The sequence below is a fragment of the Hyla sarda genome, chromosome 1 (genome assembly GCF_029499605.1).
Source record: "Hyla sarda isolate aHylSar1 chromosome 1, aHylSar1.hap1, whole genome shotgun sequence".
Lineage (NCBI taxonomy): Eukaryota > Metazoa > Chordata > Amphibia > Anura > Hylidae > Hyla > Hyla sarda.
In genome coordinates, this window is record NC_079189.1 from 363908686 (window position 1) to 363925661 (window position 16976).

Sequence of the window (16976 nt, forward strand, 5' to 3'; positions counted from 1 at the left end):
AACCCAGGTTTCGGCTAGTGTAGGTGTGCAATAAATTAGGGGATTTTTGTTTTTTTGCAACAAATTGTCCCACAATCACACATGATAAATTCACGGCCTCTGGTCATGTATGTAATATCCAATTCTATATATGTGGACAGCTGATGAGAGAAATGTATGAAAACCTGTGCAGAGGAAAACTGACCAGTTGCCCATAACAACCAATCAGATTGCTTCTTTCATTTTCAAAAAGCCCTCTGAAAACTAAAAGATGACATCTAGTTGCTATGGGCAACTGCGCCACTTTTCGTCTGCTCGGGTTTTGACAAATCCCCCCGATATCTTTACTCGCTCTCCCTATTGTTTTCATGAAACTAATCTTCAGGCGGCCACTAGATGTCAGTAGAGACAAGGCTATGTGCTGTTCAAATGCTCAGACGTGATAAATCGAGTCAGATAGCGCTAGGGGCAGCTAATCCATCCCTGATATCAGGCTCAGTGACACCCGTGGTAGTGCATGTGTCACCTTGTCTTTCCGGGAGTATGTCGGCTCTGTTTAGGGCAACGAGAGCGGTCACCTGCCTCCCAAGGGTTTCCCGCCACCCGAGAGCGGCAGTTAGCTTTGTCAGACGCTGTGTTACACTGCAGGTGAGTACTGTACAGGTATTACGTAAATGTATGCTGTTAACACGTGGACTTCCAGGAGGCGGTACTGAAGACGTCATAGGCTGATGGGGCACCCGCTGTTGTAGTGGTGGGGTCTAGTCACGTGACTGGGAAGCTTCGGGAGTGAAGCTTGCTCTGCTTATACCAGAAGGAGCGCAGTTCAGCCACGTGACTTTAGAGTAGTGCAGGCATAGGCAACCTTGGGCACTGCAGATGTTTTGGACTACATCTCCCATGATGCTTTGGCAGTATTTTGGCTGTAGGAGCATCATGGGAGATGTAGTCCAAAACATTTGCAGTGCCGAAGGTTGCCTATGCCTGGAGAAGTGTATTCCCAACCAGGTTGCCTCCAGCTTTTGCAAAACTACAACTCCCAGCATGCCTGGACAGCCTTCGTGCATGCTGGTAGTTGTAGTTTTGCAATAGCTGGAGGCACCCTGGTTGGGAAACACTGCTTTAGGGAAACCACATGTTGTGCTGTGCTCTATACTGCAGCTTTTCCTAACAGTATGCATAGTCACAGTCCTTGTGTGAATGGTTTATTATGCATGCACCCCAGCGATCCAGCTCCACTACATGCATGGTCCAGTGTTGTTATACACAGTGCCTGCATACAAGGGAGCGTATGCAAAGAGAAGAGGGGCAGGCTGCACTCAGAAGTGAAGCTAGCATTTTACTTCCTTACTTGCAGGGTTTCTTTTTAGATCTACCTTTTTTTTTGGCAGCCTGAAGTATGTAAAGAAGTCAAACGCTCCAGTGTTAGGCCTTGTTCACGTTGCTGCCGACTCTATATGGAGCTCTGTCGGCAATGTTGTCAAAAAACAGGAGTATAGTGGAGAAAAAGTAGTGCACTCACACTTTTTTCTTCTCCACTTAAATCCGGTCAACTACTGGATCCTAGGGGTGTGAATCGCCAAGAATTTGGCGATTCGATTCGAATCGCGATACCAGTGAGGCGATTCGATATATCCCGATATATCGCGATACCGTCTAGGTGACGATACATCGCGATATATCGCCCACCTGGGAGCATTCATAGATCCCAATAGACGCCGCTGTCAGCTTTGACAGCGGCGATCTAGTACTCCGGTGCTCACTTTTTTCATGTTATCCCGTCCGGGCTGCAAAATAAAATAAAACGCACTTTATCTTACCTGCCAACGAGCCCGCGGAGCTCCGGTACACTCCGGTACAGGTGTTCGGTCCCCGGGCTGTATTCTTCTTACTTCCTGTTAGTCCGGCACGTCACCGGGAGCTTCAGCCTATCCCCAGCGGAGGCGGGACATCGCTGCTGCCGGTGATAGGCTGAAGCTCCATGTGACGTGCCGGGCTAACAGGAAGTAAGAAGAATACAGCCCGGGGACCGAACACCTGTACCGGAGCTCCGGGGGCTCGTTGGCAGGTAAGATAAAGTGCGTTTTATTAAAAATTCCACATCCCTAAAAGAATCGATTCAAAAATATTTTGAATCGATTCTGTATCGGCAAATGAAAAATCGCGATTATCGCGAGAATCGATTTTTTCTTACATCCCTACTGGATCCCCGATGAACCCCATTCAAGTCGGTGAGATCTGTCGGGTCCTGGAGGTGTCAATTGTGCTCCGGCCTGTTTTGGGGGCCGTTCAGCAATGTTGGTACTCCATTACTAAACAACTTTTCCACAGGATAGGGGATAAGTGTCTGATCGCCGGTGATCTGACTGCTAGGACACTTCGCACAACATGCTGACATGCCCCTACCATGCATTTCTATGGAAGAGCCAGAGATACACAAGTGCTGTATCTCTGGCACTCCCATAGTGTAGGGGGGTGGGTGGGAGATGTCCCAGCAGTCATACAGCCCTGCAATCAGAAATGTATCCCCTATCCCCTGTTCAGTATAAGATTACCCTTTTTAACCCCTTGAGGATGCAGCCAGTTTTTATTTTTCCATTTATATTTTTTTCCTCCTCAATTTCTAAAGGCTGTAACTCTTATTTTTTTCATCTACAGAGCCATATAAAAACATGTCCCCAGTATCTGATTCATAATCCACAGCAAGGCTGTCTATTTCTTTCCTGGTTACCAGGAAACTCCTCATCTCTCATTCTTAGGCTACATTCACACTGCCAGCAGTCTGAAGCCCGTTATTTTCTAATCGCGGGAGAAAAAAATAGTGCGTGCACTGTATTTTTCTCCCGCTATTCTCTTAGAAAATAATGGTGCCGGACAGACTCCATTGACTATAATGGAGTCAATCGGGACCCGTTATGACCCGTCAAAATGATGGCCGTCATACTGCAAAAAAAAAAGTGTTTGATGGCCGTTATTGCCAGGGCATAACAGCAGTGTAAAAGGGGCCTATGTCTACATCATGGCTTCCCATCTCTTTCCTAGCCCACAATATGGCTTCCCATCAGTTTTCTAGTCCACGGGATGGCTTCCCATCTCTTTTCTAGTCCATGGGATGGCTTCCCATCTCTTTTCTTGTCCACGGGATGGCTTCCCATCTCTTTTCTAGTCCACAGGATGGCTTCCCATCGCTTTTCTAGTCCACGGGATGGCTTCCCATCGCTTTTCTAGTCCACGGGATGGCTTCCCATCGCTTTTCTAGTCCACGGGATGGCTTCCCATCGCTTTTCTAGTCCACGGGATGGCTTCCCATCGCTTTTCTAGTCCACGGGATGGCTTCCCATCGCTTTTCTAGTCCACGGGATGGCTTCCCATCGCTTTTCTAGTCCACGGGATGGCTTCCCATCGCTTTTCTAGTCCACGGGATGGCTTCCCATCGCTTTTCTAGTCCACGGGATGGCTTCCCATCGCTTTTCTAGTCCACGGGATGGCTTCCCATCGCTTTTCTAGTCCACGGGATGGCTTCCCATCGCTTTTCTAGTCCACGGGATGGCTTCCCATCGCTTTTCTAGTCCACGGGATGGCTTCCCATCGCTTTTCTAGTCCACGGGATGGCTTCCCATCGCTTTTCTAGTCCACGGGATGGCTTCCCATCGCTTTCCTAGTCCACGGGATGGCTTCCCATCGCTTTCCTAGTCCACGGGATGGCTTCCCATCGCTTTCCTAGTCCACGGGATGGCTTCCCATCGCTTTCCTAGTCCACGGGATGGCTTCCCATCGCTTTCCTAGTCCACGGGATGGCTTCCCATCTCTTTTCTAGTCCACGGGATGGCTTCCCATCTCTTTCCTAGTCCACGGGATGGTTTCCCATTTCAGCACAAAGACCCCAACAGGTGAAAACTTTTGACATTTCTCTCGAACCTGTGTCTTGTAACTACAGGGACACATTAATATGACAGACATGGAGGCCTTCAGAAGGCCTTTGGCTGTCATAGTAGCTGATCGAGTCTACACAGTCCCAATGTGGGATGCTGATCCAACCCACATAACTTTGCCACAAAGGCTGCGATCACAGCATTTATAGGGTTATATGACCGACATAAGCATGTTCCCTGATGGAGGTCATTAATGCTAAGTGACAGCTTCAGATGAAAGCTAGTACCATCTGTGAAGCCTCACCTCCTGTACATTTATGAATGTCCCCAAAGGGTTAAAGGAGATATCTGGCACATAGTCACGACTGTTTGAAAAAAAATGTGTTTGCAAATGGAGCATGGCTTTCAAGCAGGTAAAAATCTAGCTCTAAGCTGATGTAGATTTTAAGAGAAGCCAGCCCCTCTGGTGTGGGTGAGAGGGGTGGCACTTTACTTAAATGGGCACTGTCATGAAATCTAAAAATTGATATGTTGTAGTACTTAAAGGAAATCTGTCATCAGAATCACCCGCACTAAACCTGTTACACAGGCTTGTAGTGCGGGTGATCCTGATTAAAACGCTCCTTACCTGGTTAAAAACGGTTCAGTGTCTTCAGATATCTTTATTTTTAGTTTTCTGTTATTACCTGGCTTGGGACTCAGTGGGAGGTGTTATCATCTCGGACTCGGCTACACGTCATTATAGCTGGGCGGAGCTGCCGCCCGGCTCATGAATATTCATGAACTTATCCTCGTAGTCTAACTCCTTTTTCTAGGTCTGGTGGGGAGGGCCGCGAGGATAAGTTCATGAATATTCATGAGCCGGGCAGCAGCTCTGCCCAGCTATAATGACGTGTGGCCGAGTCCCAGATGATAACACCTCCCACTGAGTCCCAAGCCAGGGAATAACAGAAAACTAAAAATAAAGATATCTGAAGAACCGCTGAACCGTTTTTAACCAGGTAAGGAGCGTTTTAATCAGGATCACCCGCACTACAAGCCTGTGTAACAGGTTTAGTGCGGGTGATTCTGATGACAGATTTCCTTTAAGTACTACAACATATCTCTAATATACTTTAATTAAAAAAAGTGATTTTTAACAAGTTTAAAATCACTTTTAAATTCGGCCACTAGGGGAGTTAAATTCGGCTACTAGGGGAGTTGTAGTGGTGAAATAGCTGGAGGCACCCAGTATAGTGAGCTAAGGGCGGAAGTGCCGGCCCCCGCAGGCATCAGTGACGTGGTGCCTGCTGGGGAAGTCTGCCTGGTAGTGAGCACACTACCAGACAGACAAAGAGGCATTTTAATATAGTAAAAAAAAAAATGTAAAGGCAGGGGAGGGGGTTAGGGATAGATGGGCAATAGGCAGGGACAGAAAGAAAAAAAAATGGATGGTGGGAGCTACACTTTAAGTAGGCACTGTCACATAAACTTTGCAGGTATTAGATCTACCCTACAAGCATATTTTTCTGTTTATAAAAGTTTTTTCCTCTTTCCCCCTCTCCTGTGAGACTGTATTTCACTTCAAGATCAGCTCAGCTTTGTCCTGTGTCTGCAAGACAAGCCAGTACAAGTCTATGGAGGAGGGGAAGGGGTGGATTCTGCCCACCAGCTCTGGGAGAACTGCAAATTAGAGATGAAGCCTACAGAGCAGTAAACTGCTGACAAATACAATATACAAGTTATATAATGGACAGAAATAGTGCTGCTGCTCATGGACACACATAGGGCAGCTTACGACTAGTGATCGACCGATTATCGGCACGGCCGATATTATCGGCCAATATTCACGTTTTTTCCCGTTATCGGTATCGGCTTCTAACCTGCCGATAATGCGCAAAACAAGGCGTGCGCACGAATCGCGGGACTTCAGTCCCGGCCCTGAAGTTCAGGCCGGGACTGAAGTCCCGCAATTCGTGCGCACGCCTTGTTTTGCCGTGCGGAGCAATTGCCTGACAGCTGACAGCATGGTGGAGCAGGATCTGTCAGCTGTCCCGCTCCACCATTCCCTCACCTTTCTTTCATTCTTGTACTGTGAGTGAGAGCCACGAGGACGCCATCCACGGCAGGCTGGCGTGATGACATAATGGCGCCGGCGCCCGGAGATCACGTCCCTGCAGCTCTCACTCACAGTACAAGAACGTAGCAGTGTGAGAAAGGTGAGCACTGCTCGAGTGCTGTATGGATGGACGGGCAAATTATAAGTGAGGGGGGAAAATATAAGTGAGGGGCACATATCAGGGGGGGATTATATGTGAGGAACACAGGACAGGGGGGATTATATGTGGGGGCACATGACAGCCCCCCTGTCATGTGCCCATATAATGCCCCCCTGACTTATAATACCCTCTGTCCTGTACCCTCACATATAATGCCCCTTGAGGGGGCAGGACATGGGGCATTATATGTGAGGGGCACTGGACAGGGGGCATTATATGTGAGGGGCACAGGACAGGGGGGATTATATGTGGGGGCACATGACAGCCCCTCTTGTCATGTGCCCATATAATACCCTCTGTCCTGTACCCTCACATATAATGCCCACTGAGGGGGCAGGACATGGGGCATTATATGTGAGGGGCACTGGACAGGGGGCAATATATGTGAGGGGCACAGGACAGGGGGTATTATAAGTCAGGGGGGCATTATATGGGCCCATGACAGGGGTGGGCTGTCATGTGCCCCCACATATAACCCCCCCATCATGTGCCCCTCATACATAATACCCCCTGTCCTGTGACCCCCACATATAATGCCCCATGTCCTGTGTTCCTCACATACAATGCCCCCATCATGTGCCCCCTCATATAATGCCCCATCATGTGCCCCCACATATAATGCCCCCTGACATGTGCCCCTCATATATAAAGACCCATGTCCTGTGCCCCTCACATATAATGCCCCCTGTTCTGCACCCTCAGGGGGCATTATATGTGAGGTGCACAGGACATGGGGCATTATATATGAGGGGCACAGGACAGGGGGTATTATAAGTCAGGGGGGCTTTATACAGGCAGGGGGAGAGAAGCAAGTGGCGGCGGCGGTCTCTGGCACCGCAAAAGCCGCTACAGTTAATTGATTTAAAGCGCCCGCTTTAAATCAATGATCTGCAGCGGCTTCAGGGGGTGGGGGGAGAGAAATATCCGATAATTTATACCGGAATATCGGTATAAATTATCGGCTATCGGCCTTAACCTCCACAGATTATCGGTATCGGGCCTAAAAAATGGATATCGGTCGATCCCTACTTAAGACTGGTGTCTTGGTAAATTCCCTCGAAAGTATTGTTTGAATAGCAGTGTGAGTGATTTATGTAAATGAGTGTGGTTAGAGGTGTGACCTTAAGGGTACATTCTCACGAGCAGATCCCCAGTGTATTTTATGCTGCAGATCTGCTGCTGAAGGACCGCTGTATGGTGCCTTTACATTGCCTGCTCGGAGCGGCAATATGCTCTATGAGCTAGGCCGAGAGCTGCCGCGATGTGCGAGTATACTGCGCATGTGCGTTGCTACTTGCAGATCGCAGTGTGTCTGCTCAGAGCGGCGTATGCTCCGAGCAGACACATGTAAAGGCACCATACAGCGGCCCTTCAGCAGCGGATCTGCAGCATAAAATACGCTGGGGATCCTCTCATGTGAACGTACTCTTAAGCAGAATTTTTCACTCACACCGCTTTTTGTGCCCCTTTTCATGCTCACCAAAAGTTGACAGGTATGTCCTATGCGTTATAATACAGTGGCTACACCTTGGCACACTCCAGGTTGGTGAATGTAGGGAAGGCTAGAAATTACACAAGGTCAAGAAACCATTGTAAAGTAGAAGAAAGTATTTTATATTATTTCTTTGGTAGGTGGCAATTTCTAGGATCGCTTCTCGGCCTTTTGGCTTAGATCAAGTGTAATATCTGTTCTTATCAGTTCATGTCAGTACATCGGGCACCATTGATGTGGGACTGGTGAGGATGGGTGCTGCATGGAGGGGACAGGTGTACTGGGGCGTTCCGGGGCTGGTTCTGAGGAATCAGCTCAGCAGCTGCCCCGATGTGACTTGTACTATCCATGTCTCGCCATGAGGCTGGGAGGGTCTAGAGCCGAGGTACTTTAGTGCCTCGGGGAGTGGTGACTCTGACGTGCCGAAACTCACTGAGAGGATGGGCTCACTGAGTGGAAGCACTTGCACCATATCTCTACACCTTGTGGCACTCACCTCTTGATTCCCGACCTTCTAGCTAGGATCGAAGAAATTTTTATAGATCCGGCCAGTAAACCTGCACTTATTTATTTTTGTTCATTGTGTCTCTTTTTGCGTGTTGTGTGTCCACAGGATTTGTCAGGATGCGGTAGCTCTTCTGGGTGTTCTTGTTGACGGTCTAGGGGAGGTGTATGTGGCCATCAGGTTCTGCACCTGCCTGCAAAAACCCTGGTACTCCTGTATGGGCAGGGTACCGACAGTTTACGGCTCTGCGGTCGGATACCTTGGCTAAAACCAAGGGTGATGACGGGAGCATTTGTGGTCCCTTAGTAGCTTCAACGAAAAGGGACATTGAACCTGGAACCTCACAGGTACCTTTTTGTCTAGAGACAAAGGGTAAGGTTTGTTAGGGCCTCTCTCCTGTTGGAGAAGGACTTGCGATAGACCACATCCTTTGTGCATTTTTTTTTTTTTTTTAAGTGTCACACGTTTGCACTTTTTCTTACACTTTGGGTGATTCGAGAGCACGTTCCTCGGCTCTTAAAAATGTTTGATGGGAATGTATTGTTATGTCAACACAATGTGATTTGTTTGATCTATATTGTAGTCAATGGGACAGACAGATAACATGACTTTCTTTTTCTTCCTAGTGTAATACATGTTTTAGCCTAAAAGTCCAATCTGTCCCCAGAATGGTTGGCATAGCTATAAGCCGAGGAACTGGAACTCTGTCAAGTACCAGGTACACTGAAATTGCACAATAAAAAATACATTTCTCTATTTTAAAATGCATACTTTATTGTATATATAATCATTGCAAAAACTAACCTAGGTTAAATAAAAAAGATAATCCATAAAGCAAGTGTTTTTAAATCAAAACATCAACCAAGACCTGGTCTGTGAAAGGCCTTCATTAAAAGGAATCTGACAGCAGCATAACCTGCACTCACAGGTGATGCTGATCAAAATAGTGTTTACCTTATTTTTCCAGGTGTCGTTGTTTTCAATATATCAATAAAAATTCTTATATGTATATGAGGGTCTTTAGTGCACTAGGGTATTTTTTTTGCCCTTAGGTGTATTGGCCTTCCTTCATAGGCCAGTTCCTAATAACTCATCCTAATATTCATATTCTCCCTCTTCTGCAAGTGCTGATATCCCATGTATGTGGTATTTGTTCATACTTGTATCATTTCTTGGTGAAAAATGCAAAAAATTTATGAAAAAATTGAAAATGTTGCATTTTTCTAACTTTGAAGCTCTCTGATTGAAAGGGAAATAGACATTCCAAATAAATTATATTTTGATTCACAAAAACAATATGTCTACTTTATGTTTGCATCATAAAGTTGACATGTTTTTACTTTTGGAAGACATCAGAGGGCTTAAAAGTTTAGCAGCAATTTTCCAATTTTTCACAAAATTTTCAAAATCGTAATTTTTCAGCGACCAGTTCAGTTTTCAAGTGGATTTGAAGGGCCTAAATATTAGAAATACCCCATTATAAAAACTGCACCCCTCAAAGTATTCAAAATGACATTCAGTAAGTGTGTTAACCCTTTAGGTTTTTCACAGGAATAGCAGCAAAGTGAAGGAGAAAATTCAAAATCTTCTTTTTTTACACTCGCATGTTCTTGTAGACCCAGTTCTTGAATTTTTACAAGTGGTAAAAGGAGAGAAATCCCACCAAAATTTGTAACCCAATTTCTCAGTAGAGGGCTCAGAAGGGAGGGAGCGACAATGGGATTTTGGAGAGTGAGGTTTTCTGAAATGGTTTTTGGGGGGCATGTCACATTTAGGAAGCCCTTATGGTGCCAGGACAGCAAAAAAAAAAAAAAAAAAAATACATATGGCATACCATTTTGTAAACTACACCCCTCAAGGCACGTAGCAAGGGGTCCAGTGAGCCTTAACACCCCACAGGTGTTCGACAACTTTTCGTTAAAGTCAGATGTGTAATTGAAAAAAATAGTTTTTTCAATAAAGTGCAGTTTTTTTCCCCAAATTTACAATTTTTACAAATGGTAATGGGAGAAAATGCCCCCCACAATTTGTAACCCCATCTCTTCTGAGTATGGAAATACCCCATGTTAGGACATAAAATGCTCTGTGGGTGAACTACAATGCTCAGAGGAGAAGGATTCACATTTGGCTTTTGGAAAGCAAATTTAGCTGAAATGGTTTTTGGGGGGCATGTCTCATATTGGAAGCCCTTATGGTGCCAGAACAGCAAAAAAAAATACATGGCATACTATTTTGGAAACTGCACCCCTCAAGGAATGTAACAAGGGATACAGGGAGCCTTAACACCTCACAGGTATTTGACGACTTTTTGTTAAAGTTGGATGTGTAAACGAAAAGAGAATTTTTTTTGCTCTAAAATGCAGTTTTTTCCCCCAAATTTTACATTTGACCCCAAAATTTGTAACCCCATTTCTTCTGAGTATGGAAATACCCCATGTGTGGATGTCAAGTGCTCTGCTGGCACACTACAATGCTCAGAAGAGGAGGAGCGCCATTGAGCTTTTGGAAAGAGAATTTGTTTGGAATGGAAGTCAGGCGCCATGTGCGTTTACAAAGCCCCCCTGTGGTGCCAAAATGGTGGACTCCCCCACATGTGACCCCATTTTGGAAACTACACCCCTCACAGAATTGTATAAGGGGTGCAGTGAGTATTTACACCCCACTGGTGTTTGACAGAACTTTGGAACAGTGGGATATGCAAATGAAAAATACAATTTTTAATTTTCACGGACTACTGTTCCAAAAATCTGTCAGACACCTGTGGGGTGTAAATGCTCACTGTACCCCTTGTTACATTCTGTGAGGGGTGTAGTTTCCAAAAGGGGGTCACATGTGGGGGGTTCTTTGTTCTGGCACTATGGGGGCTTTGTAAATTCACGTGGCCTTCAATTCCGGACAAATTTTCTCTCCAAAATCCCAATGGCGCTCCTTCTCTTCTGAGCATTGTAGTTCGCCAGCAGAGCACTTTACATCCACATATGGGGTATTTATAAACTCAGAAGAAATCGGGTTCCAAATTTTGGGGGGCTTTTTTCCTATTTTCCCTTGTGAATTGAGGGTAATACCAGCATTTTAGTGAATAAAAAAAGTTTTTTTTTCATTTTCCCATCCAACTTTAACGAAAATTTGTCAAACTCCTGTGGGGTGTTAAGGCTCAACTTGTTACGTTCCGTGAGGGGTGTAGTTTCCAAAATGGGGTCACGTGGGTATTAAATTTTTTGCGTTTATGTCAGAACCGCTGTAAAATCAGCCACACCTGTGCAAATCACCAATTTAGGCCTCAAATGTACATAGTGCGCTCTCACTCCTGAGCCTTGTTGTGCACCCGCAGAGCATTTTACGCCCACATATGGGGTATTTCCATACTCAGGAGAAATTGCGTTACAAATTTTGTTTTTGTTTTTTTTTCTTTTTACTGCTTGTGAAAATAAAAAGTATGGGGCAACATCAGCCTGTTAGTGTAAATTTTTTTTTTTTTTACACTAACAGGCTGGTGTAGACCCCAACATTTCCTTTTCATAAGGGGTAAAAGGAGAGAAAAAAAAAATCTGTAGTGCAATTTCTCCCAAGTACGGAAATACCCCATATGTGGCCCTAAACGGTTTCCTTGAAATACGACAGGGCTCAGAAGTGAGAGAGCGCCATGCGCATTTGAGGACTATATTAGGGATTGCATATGGGTGGACATAGGGGTATTCTATGCCAGTGATTCCCAAACAGGGTGCCTCCAGCTGTTGCTAAACTCCCAGCATGCCTGGACAGTCAGTGGCTGTCTTGGGGGGTGGGGGGACTGTGTAAGGAGTGTATATGTAGTGTTTTACCCTTTATTTTGTCGTAGTGTAGTGTAGTGTTTTTAGGGTACATTCACACAGGCGGAGGTTTAGTGAGTTTCCCGCTAGGAGTTTGCGCTGCGGTGAAAAATTAGCCACAGCTCAGACTTGAAGCAGGGAACTCACTGTAAACCTGCCCGTGTGAATGTACCTTGTACATTCACATGGGGAGGCAAACCAATAGCTGTTGCCAAACTACAACTCCCAGCATGTACTGACAGACTGTGCATGCTGGGAGTTGTACTTTTGCAACAGCTGGGGGCACACTGGTTGGAAAACCTTCAGTTAGGTTCCCTGACCTAACTCAGTATTTTCCAACCAGTGTGCCTCCAGCTGTTATAAAACTACATCTCCCAGCATGTACAGTCTCAGTGCATGCTGGGAGTTGTAGTTTTCCACAGCTGGAGGCACACTGGTTGCGAAACACTGAGTTAGGTAACAAACTTCACAACCAGTATGCCTTCAGCTGTTGCAAAAACTACAACTCTCAGCATGCAGTGACAACTGAAGGGCATGCTGGGACTTGTAGTTATGCAACAGCTGGAGGCATACTACTTACACTCCCAGCATGCCCTTTGGCTGTCCGTGCCTGCTGGGGGTTGTAGTTATGCAACAGCTGGAGGCACACTCGTTGCAAAACACTAAGAGTTTGTTACTTAACTCAGTGTTTCCCAACCAGTGCGCCTCCAGCTGTTGCAAAACTACAACTCACAGCATGCCCAGACAGCCGAAGGACATGCTGGGATTTGTAGTTTTGCATCATCTGGAGGGCCACAGTTTGGAGACCACTATGCAGTGGTGTCCAAACTGTAGCCTTCCAGATGTTGCAAAACTTCAACTCCAAGCATGCCCAGACTGTCCAGGCATGCTGGGAGTTGTAGTTCTGCAACATCTGAAGGGACAGATATTACAGAACTACAACTCCCAGCATGTCTGGACTGTCTGGGCATTCTGAGAGTTGTAGTTTTTCAACATCTGAAGGGCTACAGCTTGGGCACCACTGTATAGTGGTCTCCAAACCGTGGCCCTACAGATGTTGCAAAACTACAACTCCCAGCATGCCCAGACACCCTTTGGCTGTCTGGGCATGCTGGGAGTTATAGTTTGGCAACCCCTAGAAGACAGCAGTAAAGATCGCTTTACGGCGATCTTTACTGCTACCTTCACAGCCGCCGTCGCTTCCTTACCACTGATCCCGCCGATGGTCGCAGGTCCCCGCTGACAGTCCCCAGGTACCCGCCGCCATCATCTTCCACGGTAATCACCCACCCCCGCCCCCAACTGCCATTGGTCAGTTGTCATAACTGACTAATGGCAGGGGATAGGAGGAGGTGGCACCACTGCCAGCTCCGATCATCCCTATTTTCCGGGCTACCAGGTCACCAGAGACCCGATCAGCCCGGAAGTCCTTGTCATAAGTCAGTCGCTAACTGACTGACTAATGACAACGATCAGCAGCAGGGGACCATTCTGATTGGTCCCCAGCTGCATAGTGTCATCAGTCAGCTGTTCAGAACAGCTGCGATGATTTCTATCACCATGCCACCGGACAATGTATTGGACGTTTATGAATGTCCATTTGCGTTAAGTCACAGGAAAAATGGACGTTCATAAACGTCCATTTGCGGGAAGGGGTTAAAATATATATATTTTTAAATATTTCATAAACAAAACAGCTTCTGAAAATCCCATCAATAGGGCTCCCAATGCCTACTGGGACACTAAACCAGTCCTGGAGCAGCATCAGGCTTGTCTATGAGTCATGTACAAGACATGACTCATGGACAAGGCTGCATGAGCAGGTGCACCAATCACCTCCCACCGCCACAAGGAGGGGCACACCCCCTTCCCCTGAGAGGATTTTTAACACTGTGAGCTGATGTAAAGAGGAATTTTTATAATAAATATAGGTTATAGAAGTACATGATCAGGATTAAGTACTGAGTAACATATAAATTTTTTTTTTGTGGGATCTAACAGGTATGCTTTAACTAGGCTACTTTTGCAATAACTCTTATACAAATTATATGACAGTTTAGTCTAGGTTTAGTTGCTATAATTAATAAATATGCATACCGACACAGCTGAATGACAGGAGAGAGGATATCCCGGCATTATTACTCACTTTAGAGTGGTGTCTGTGTGGTGCTCCATGCCTGCACAATTTCAGAAGCACACAGGGATCTTTGAAGGGGTGCCAGAAAGTTTTATACAGATTTGTAAATTACATCTATTTAAAAATCTTAATCCTTCCAGTACTTATCAGCTGCTGTATGCTCCAGAGGAAGTTCTTTCCTTTTTGAATTTCTTTTCTGTCTGACCACAGTGCTCTCTGCTGACACCTCTGTCCATGCCAGGAACTATCCAGAGTAGGAGCAAATCCCCATAGCAAACCTATCCTGTTCTGGACCGTTCCTGACATGGACAGAGGTGTCAGCAGAGAGCACTGTGGTCAGGCAGAAATGAAAATCGAAAAGAAAAGAACTTCCTCTGTAGTATAGAGCAGCTGATAAGTACTGGAAGGGTTAAGATTTTTAAATAAAAGTAATTTACTAATCTGTTTAACTTTGTGACAACAGTTGATTTAAAAAAAACAACAACAACATTTTTCTAGTGGAGTACCCCTTTAACCCCTTCACGCAGGGGTTATATACGGCGGGTGGCACAATGCGTTTGCGCATCCCGTCGTATATATACAGCGTTCAGTTAACTGCCCCGTCCACTGTATCACGCGGGTTAAACTTATTACTGGTGTCTCCAGCAGGGGGACATCGTCTGACCGTGCAGGCGTGCTGTCGGGAGTGCGGCGTGCTGTCGGGCGTGCTGGCGTCCTGTCAGGCATGCAGGTGTCCTTTTGGGCCTGCGATGTTAGCGGGCGGCAGATTGTTGGTGGGTGCTGGCCTTCTAGCAGTTGCAAAACAGTGGTCTCTAAACTGTGGCCATCCATATGTTGGAAGACTACAACTCCCAGCATGCCCAGACAGCCATTCGCTGCCTGGTCTAAGTGACCCTTTTTTCCCCTGCACATGGTGCTGCTGTGAGTCACTTAGACCAGTGGCCTCCAATGTGTGGCCCTCCAGATGTTGCAAAACTAAAACTCCCAGCATGCCCGGACAGCTGTTGGCTGTCCTGGCATGCTGGGAGTGGTAGTTTTGAAACATCTGGAGGGTCACACTTTGGAGACCAGTGGTCAGCTGCCTGTCCCGAGCTTTTTATGGGTTGCAGTTTTTATTTATTTATTTTTTTAAGCACTTTTTTGGGGAGAAGTATGCGGTTGGTGCCACCAGCAACTGTTCTGCGCTGTGTGGCCGGACCATACCCTGTGTCCAGATCAGTGATTTATTACTAATCAGCACTTTTTTGGTGTACACATTTTTTATATATTTTTTATTTTTTTTGCTCTTATTTGCAGGGGGAAGTTTGCAGTCCAGCCACACAGCGCAGAACAGTCACTTGTGGCATGGACCGCAAACACCCACAAAAAAAGTGCAAAAAAACAAACAAACCGACACTTATACTAGTGACCCCGCCTGGACCCCAGTCCGGACAGTTATAAGCCACTGATTTCTGGGTTTGTTGGCCGCCCAGGAATTTAATTTGGCCCCATAGTCCTCACTGAAATGGACTTTACGTTATTTTTTCAGTGAGGACTTTTGCGGCCCAGCACTCCAATGCTTTCTTGTGCACATGGTAGAATTTCCGCTACAGATATTTCTGCTGCGGAAATCCCGATTCCGGAGTCTGCAGTAAGCATAGACATGTCTAATCTTTCTGCGGAGTACGCACGGAAATGCATTGACGTCTATGAGACAGCGCACTTCCCAGCAGCTCTCTTACTCCGGAGCCCTTCCGTATTTCAAGGCAACAGTTAATGGCCACCTCTGGGGTATTTCTGAATCGTGTTAATTATTTGTGGGCCTTTTTCTCCTTTTTTACCATTTTTGAAAATGAAAAAATTGGGGTTACACCAGCATGTTAGTTTAAAAGAAAATATTTTTTTACACTAACATTCTGGGTTTTTCATTTATTTTTCATTTTCACAAGCGGTAAAAGGAGAAAAAGCCCCCCCAAAATTTCTCCTGAGTTCAATAATACCCCATTTGTGGGCATAAAGCGATCTGTGGGCGCACAACAGGGCTCAGGAGTGAGAGCGCACCGTGTACATTTGAGTTCTAAATTGGTGATTTGCACAGGGGTGGCTGATTGTTGCAGAGGTTCTGACATAAACGCTAAAAAAAAAAAAAGTGACCCCATTTTGGAAACTACACCCCTCAAGGAATGTAATAAGGGGTACAGTGAGCATCTACACCCCACAGGTGTCTGACAGATTTTTGGAACAATGGTCTGAGAATATGAAAAATAAAATTTTTAATTTTCACGGCCCACTATTCCAAAAATCTGTCAAACACCTGTGGGGTGTGGTCAAGGCACATCTTTTTACATTCCCCTAAGGGTGTCATTTTCAAAATGGGGTCACATGAGGGGGGGTTTCCACTGTTCTGGCACCATGGGAGCTTTATAAATGCGACATGGCCCCCAACATCCATTACAGCAAAATTCACTCTTCAAAAACCAAATATTGCTCCTTCACTTCTGAGCCCTGACGTTTGCTTGCAGAGCACTTTATGTCCACATATGGAATATTTTAATACTCTGGGAAAAATTGGGTTCCAAATTATGTGGGGCTTTTTCTAATTTTACCCCTTGTAAAAATGAAAAAAGCCAAATTGTGCTCCTACCCTTCTGAGCTTTGCCATGAGTCTGCAAAGCACTTTACACCCTCATATGGGGTATTTCCATTTTTTGGATAAATTGGGTTACAAATTTTGTGGGGCTTTTTCTCCTTTTTACCAATAGTGAAAATTTTAAAAAATTTGGCTACGACAACATGTTACTGTAAAAATTGGACATTTTGACTTTGCTGCTGTTCCTGTGAAACACCTAAAGGGTTTACAAAGTTACTGAATGTTATTTTGAATACTTTGAGGGGTGCAGTTTTTATAATGGGGTCATTTATGGGGGATTTCTAACATGAAGGCC

General features: G+C 45.7%; 1 protein-coding gene and 1 non-coding gene across 2 annotated transcripts in view; both read left to right on the top strand.

Annotated features, from left to right (window-relative positions):
- The first annotated feature begins 368 nt into the window (after positions 1–368).
- FXN (frataxin) overlaps positions 369–16976 on the top strand; it is a 40223-nt gene continuing 23615 nt past the window's right edge. Inside the window, exons 1-2 of the mRNA XM_056523050.1 lie at positions 369–627; positions 8733–8824. Of these exons, the coding sequence (XP_056379025.1) occupies positions 376–627; positions 8733–8824 (344 nt within the window). The 5' untranslated portion in view covers positions 369–375. The remainder of the gene's footprint in view (positions 628–8732; positions 8825–16976) is intronic.
- On the top strand, positions 7757–7949 carry LOC130344148 (U2 spliceosomal RNA). The gene has a single exon (XR_008883208.1). It is a non-coding gene; the product is annotated as a U2 spliceosomal RNA (small nuclear RNA).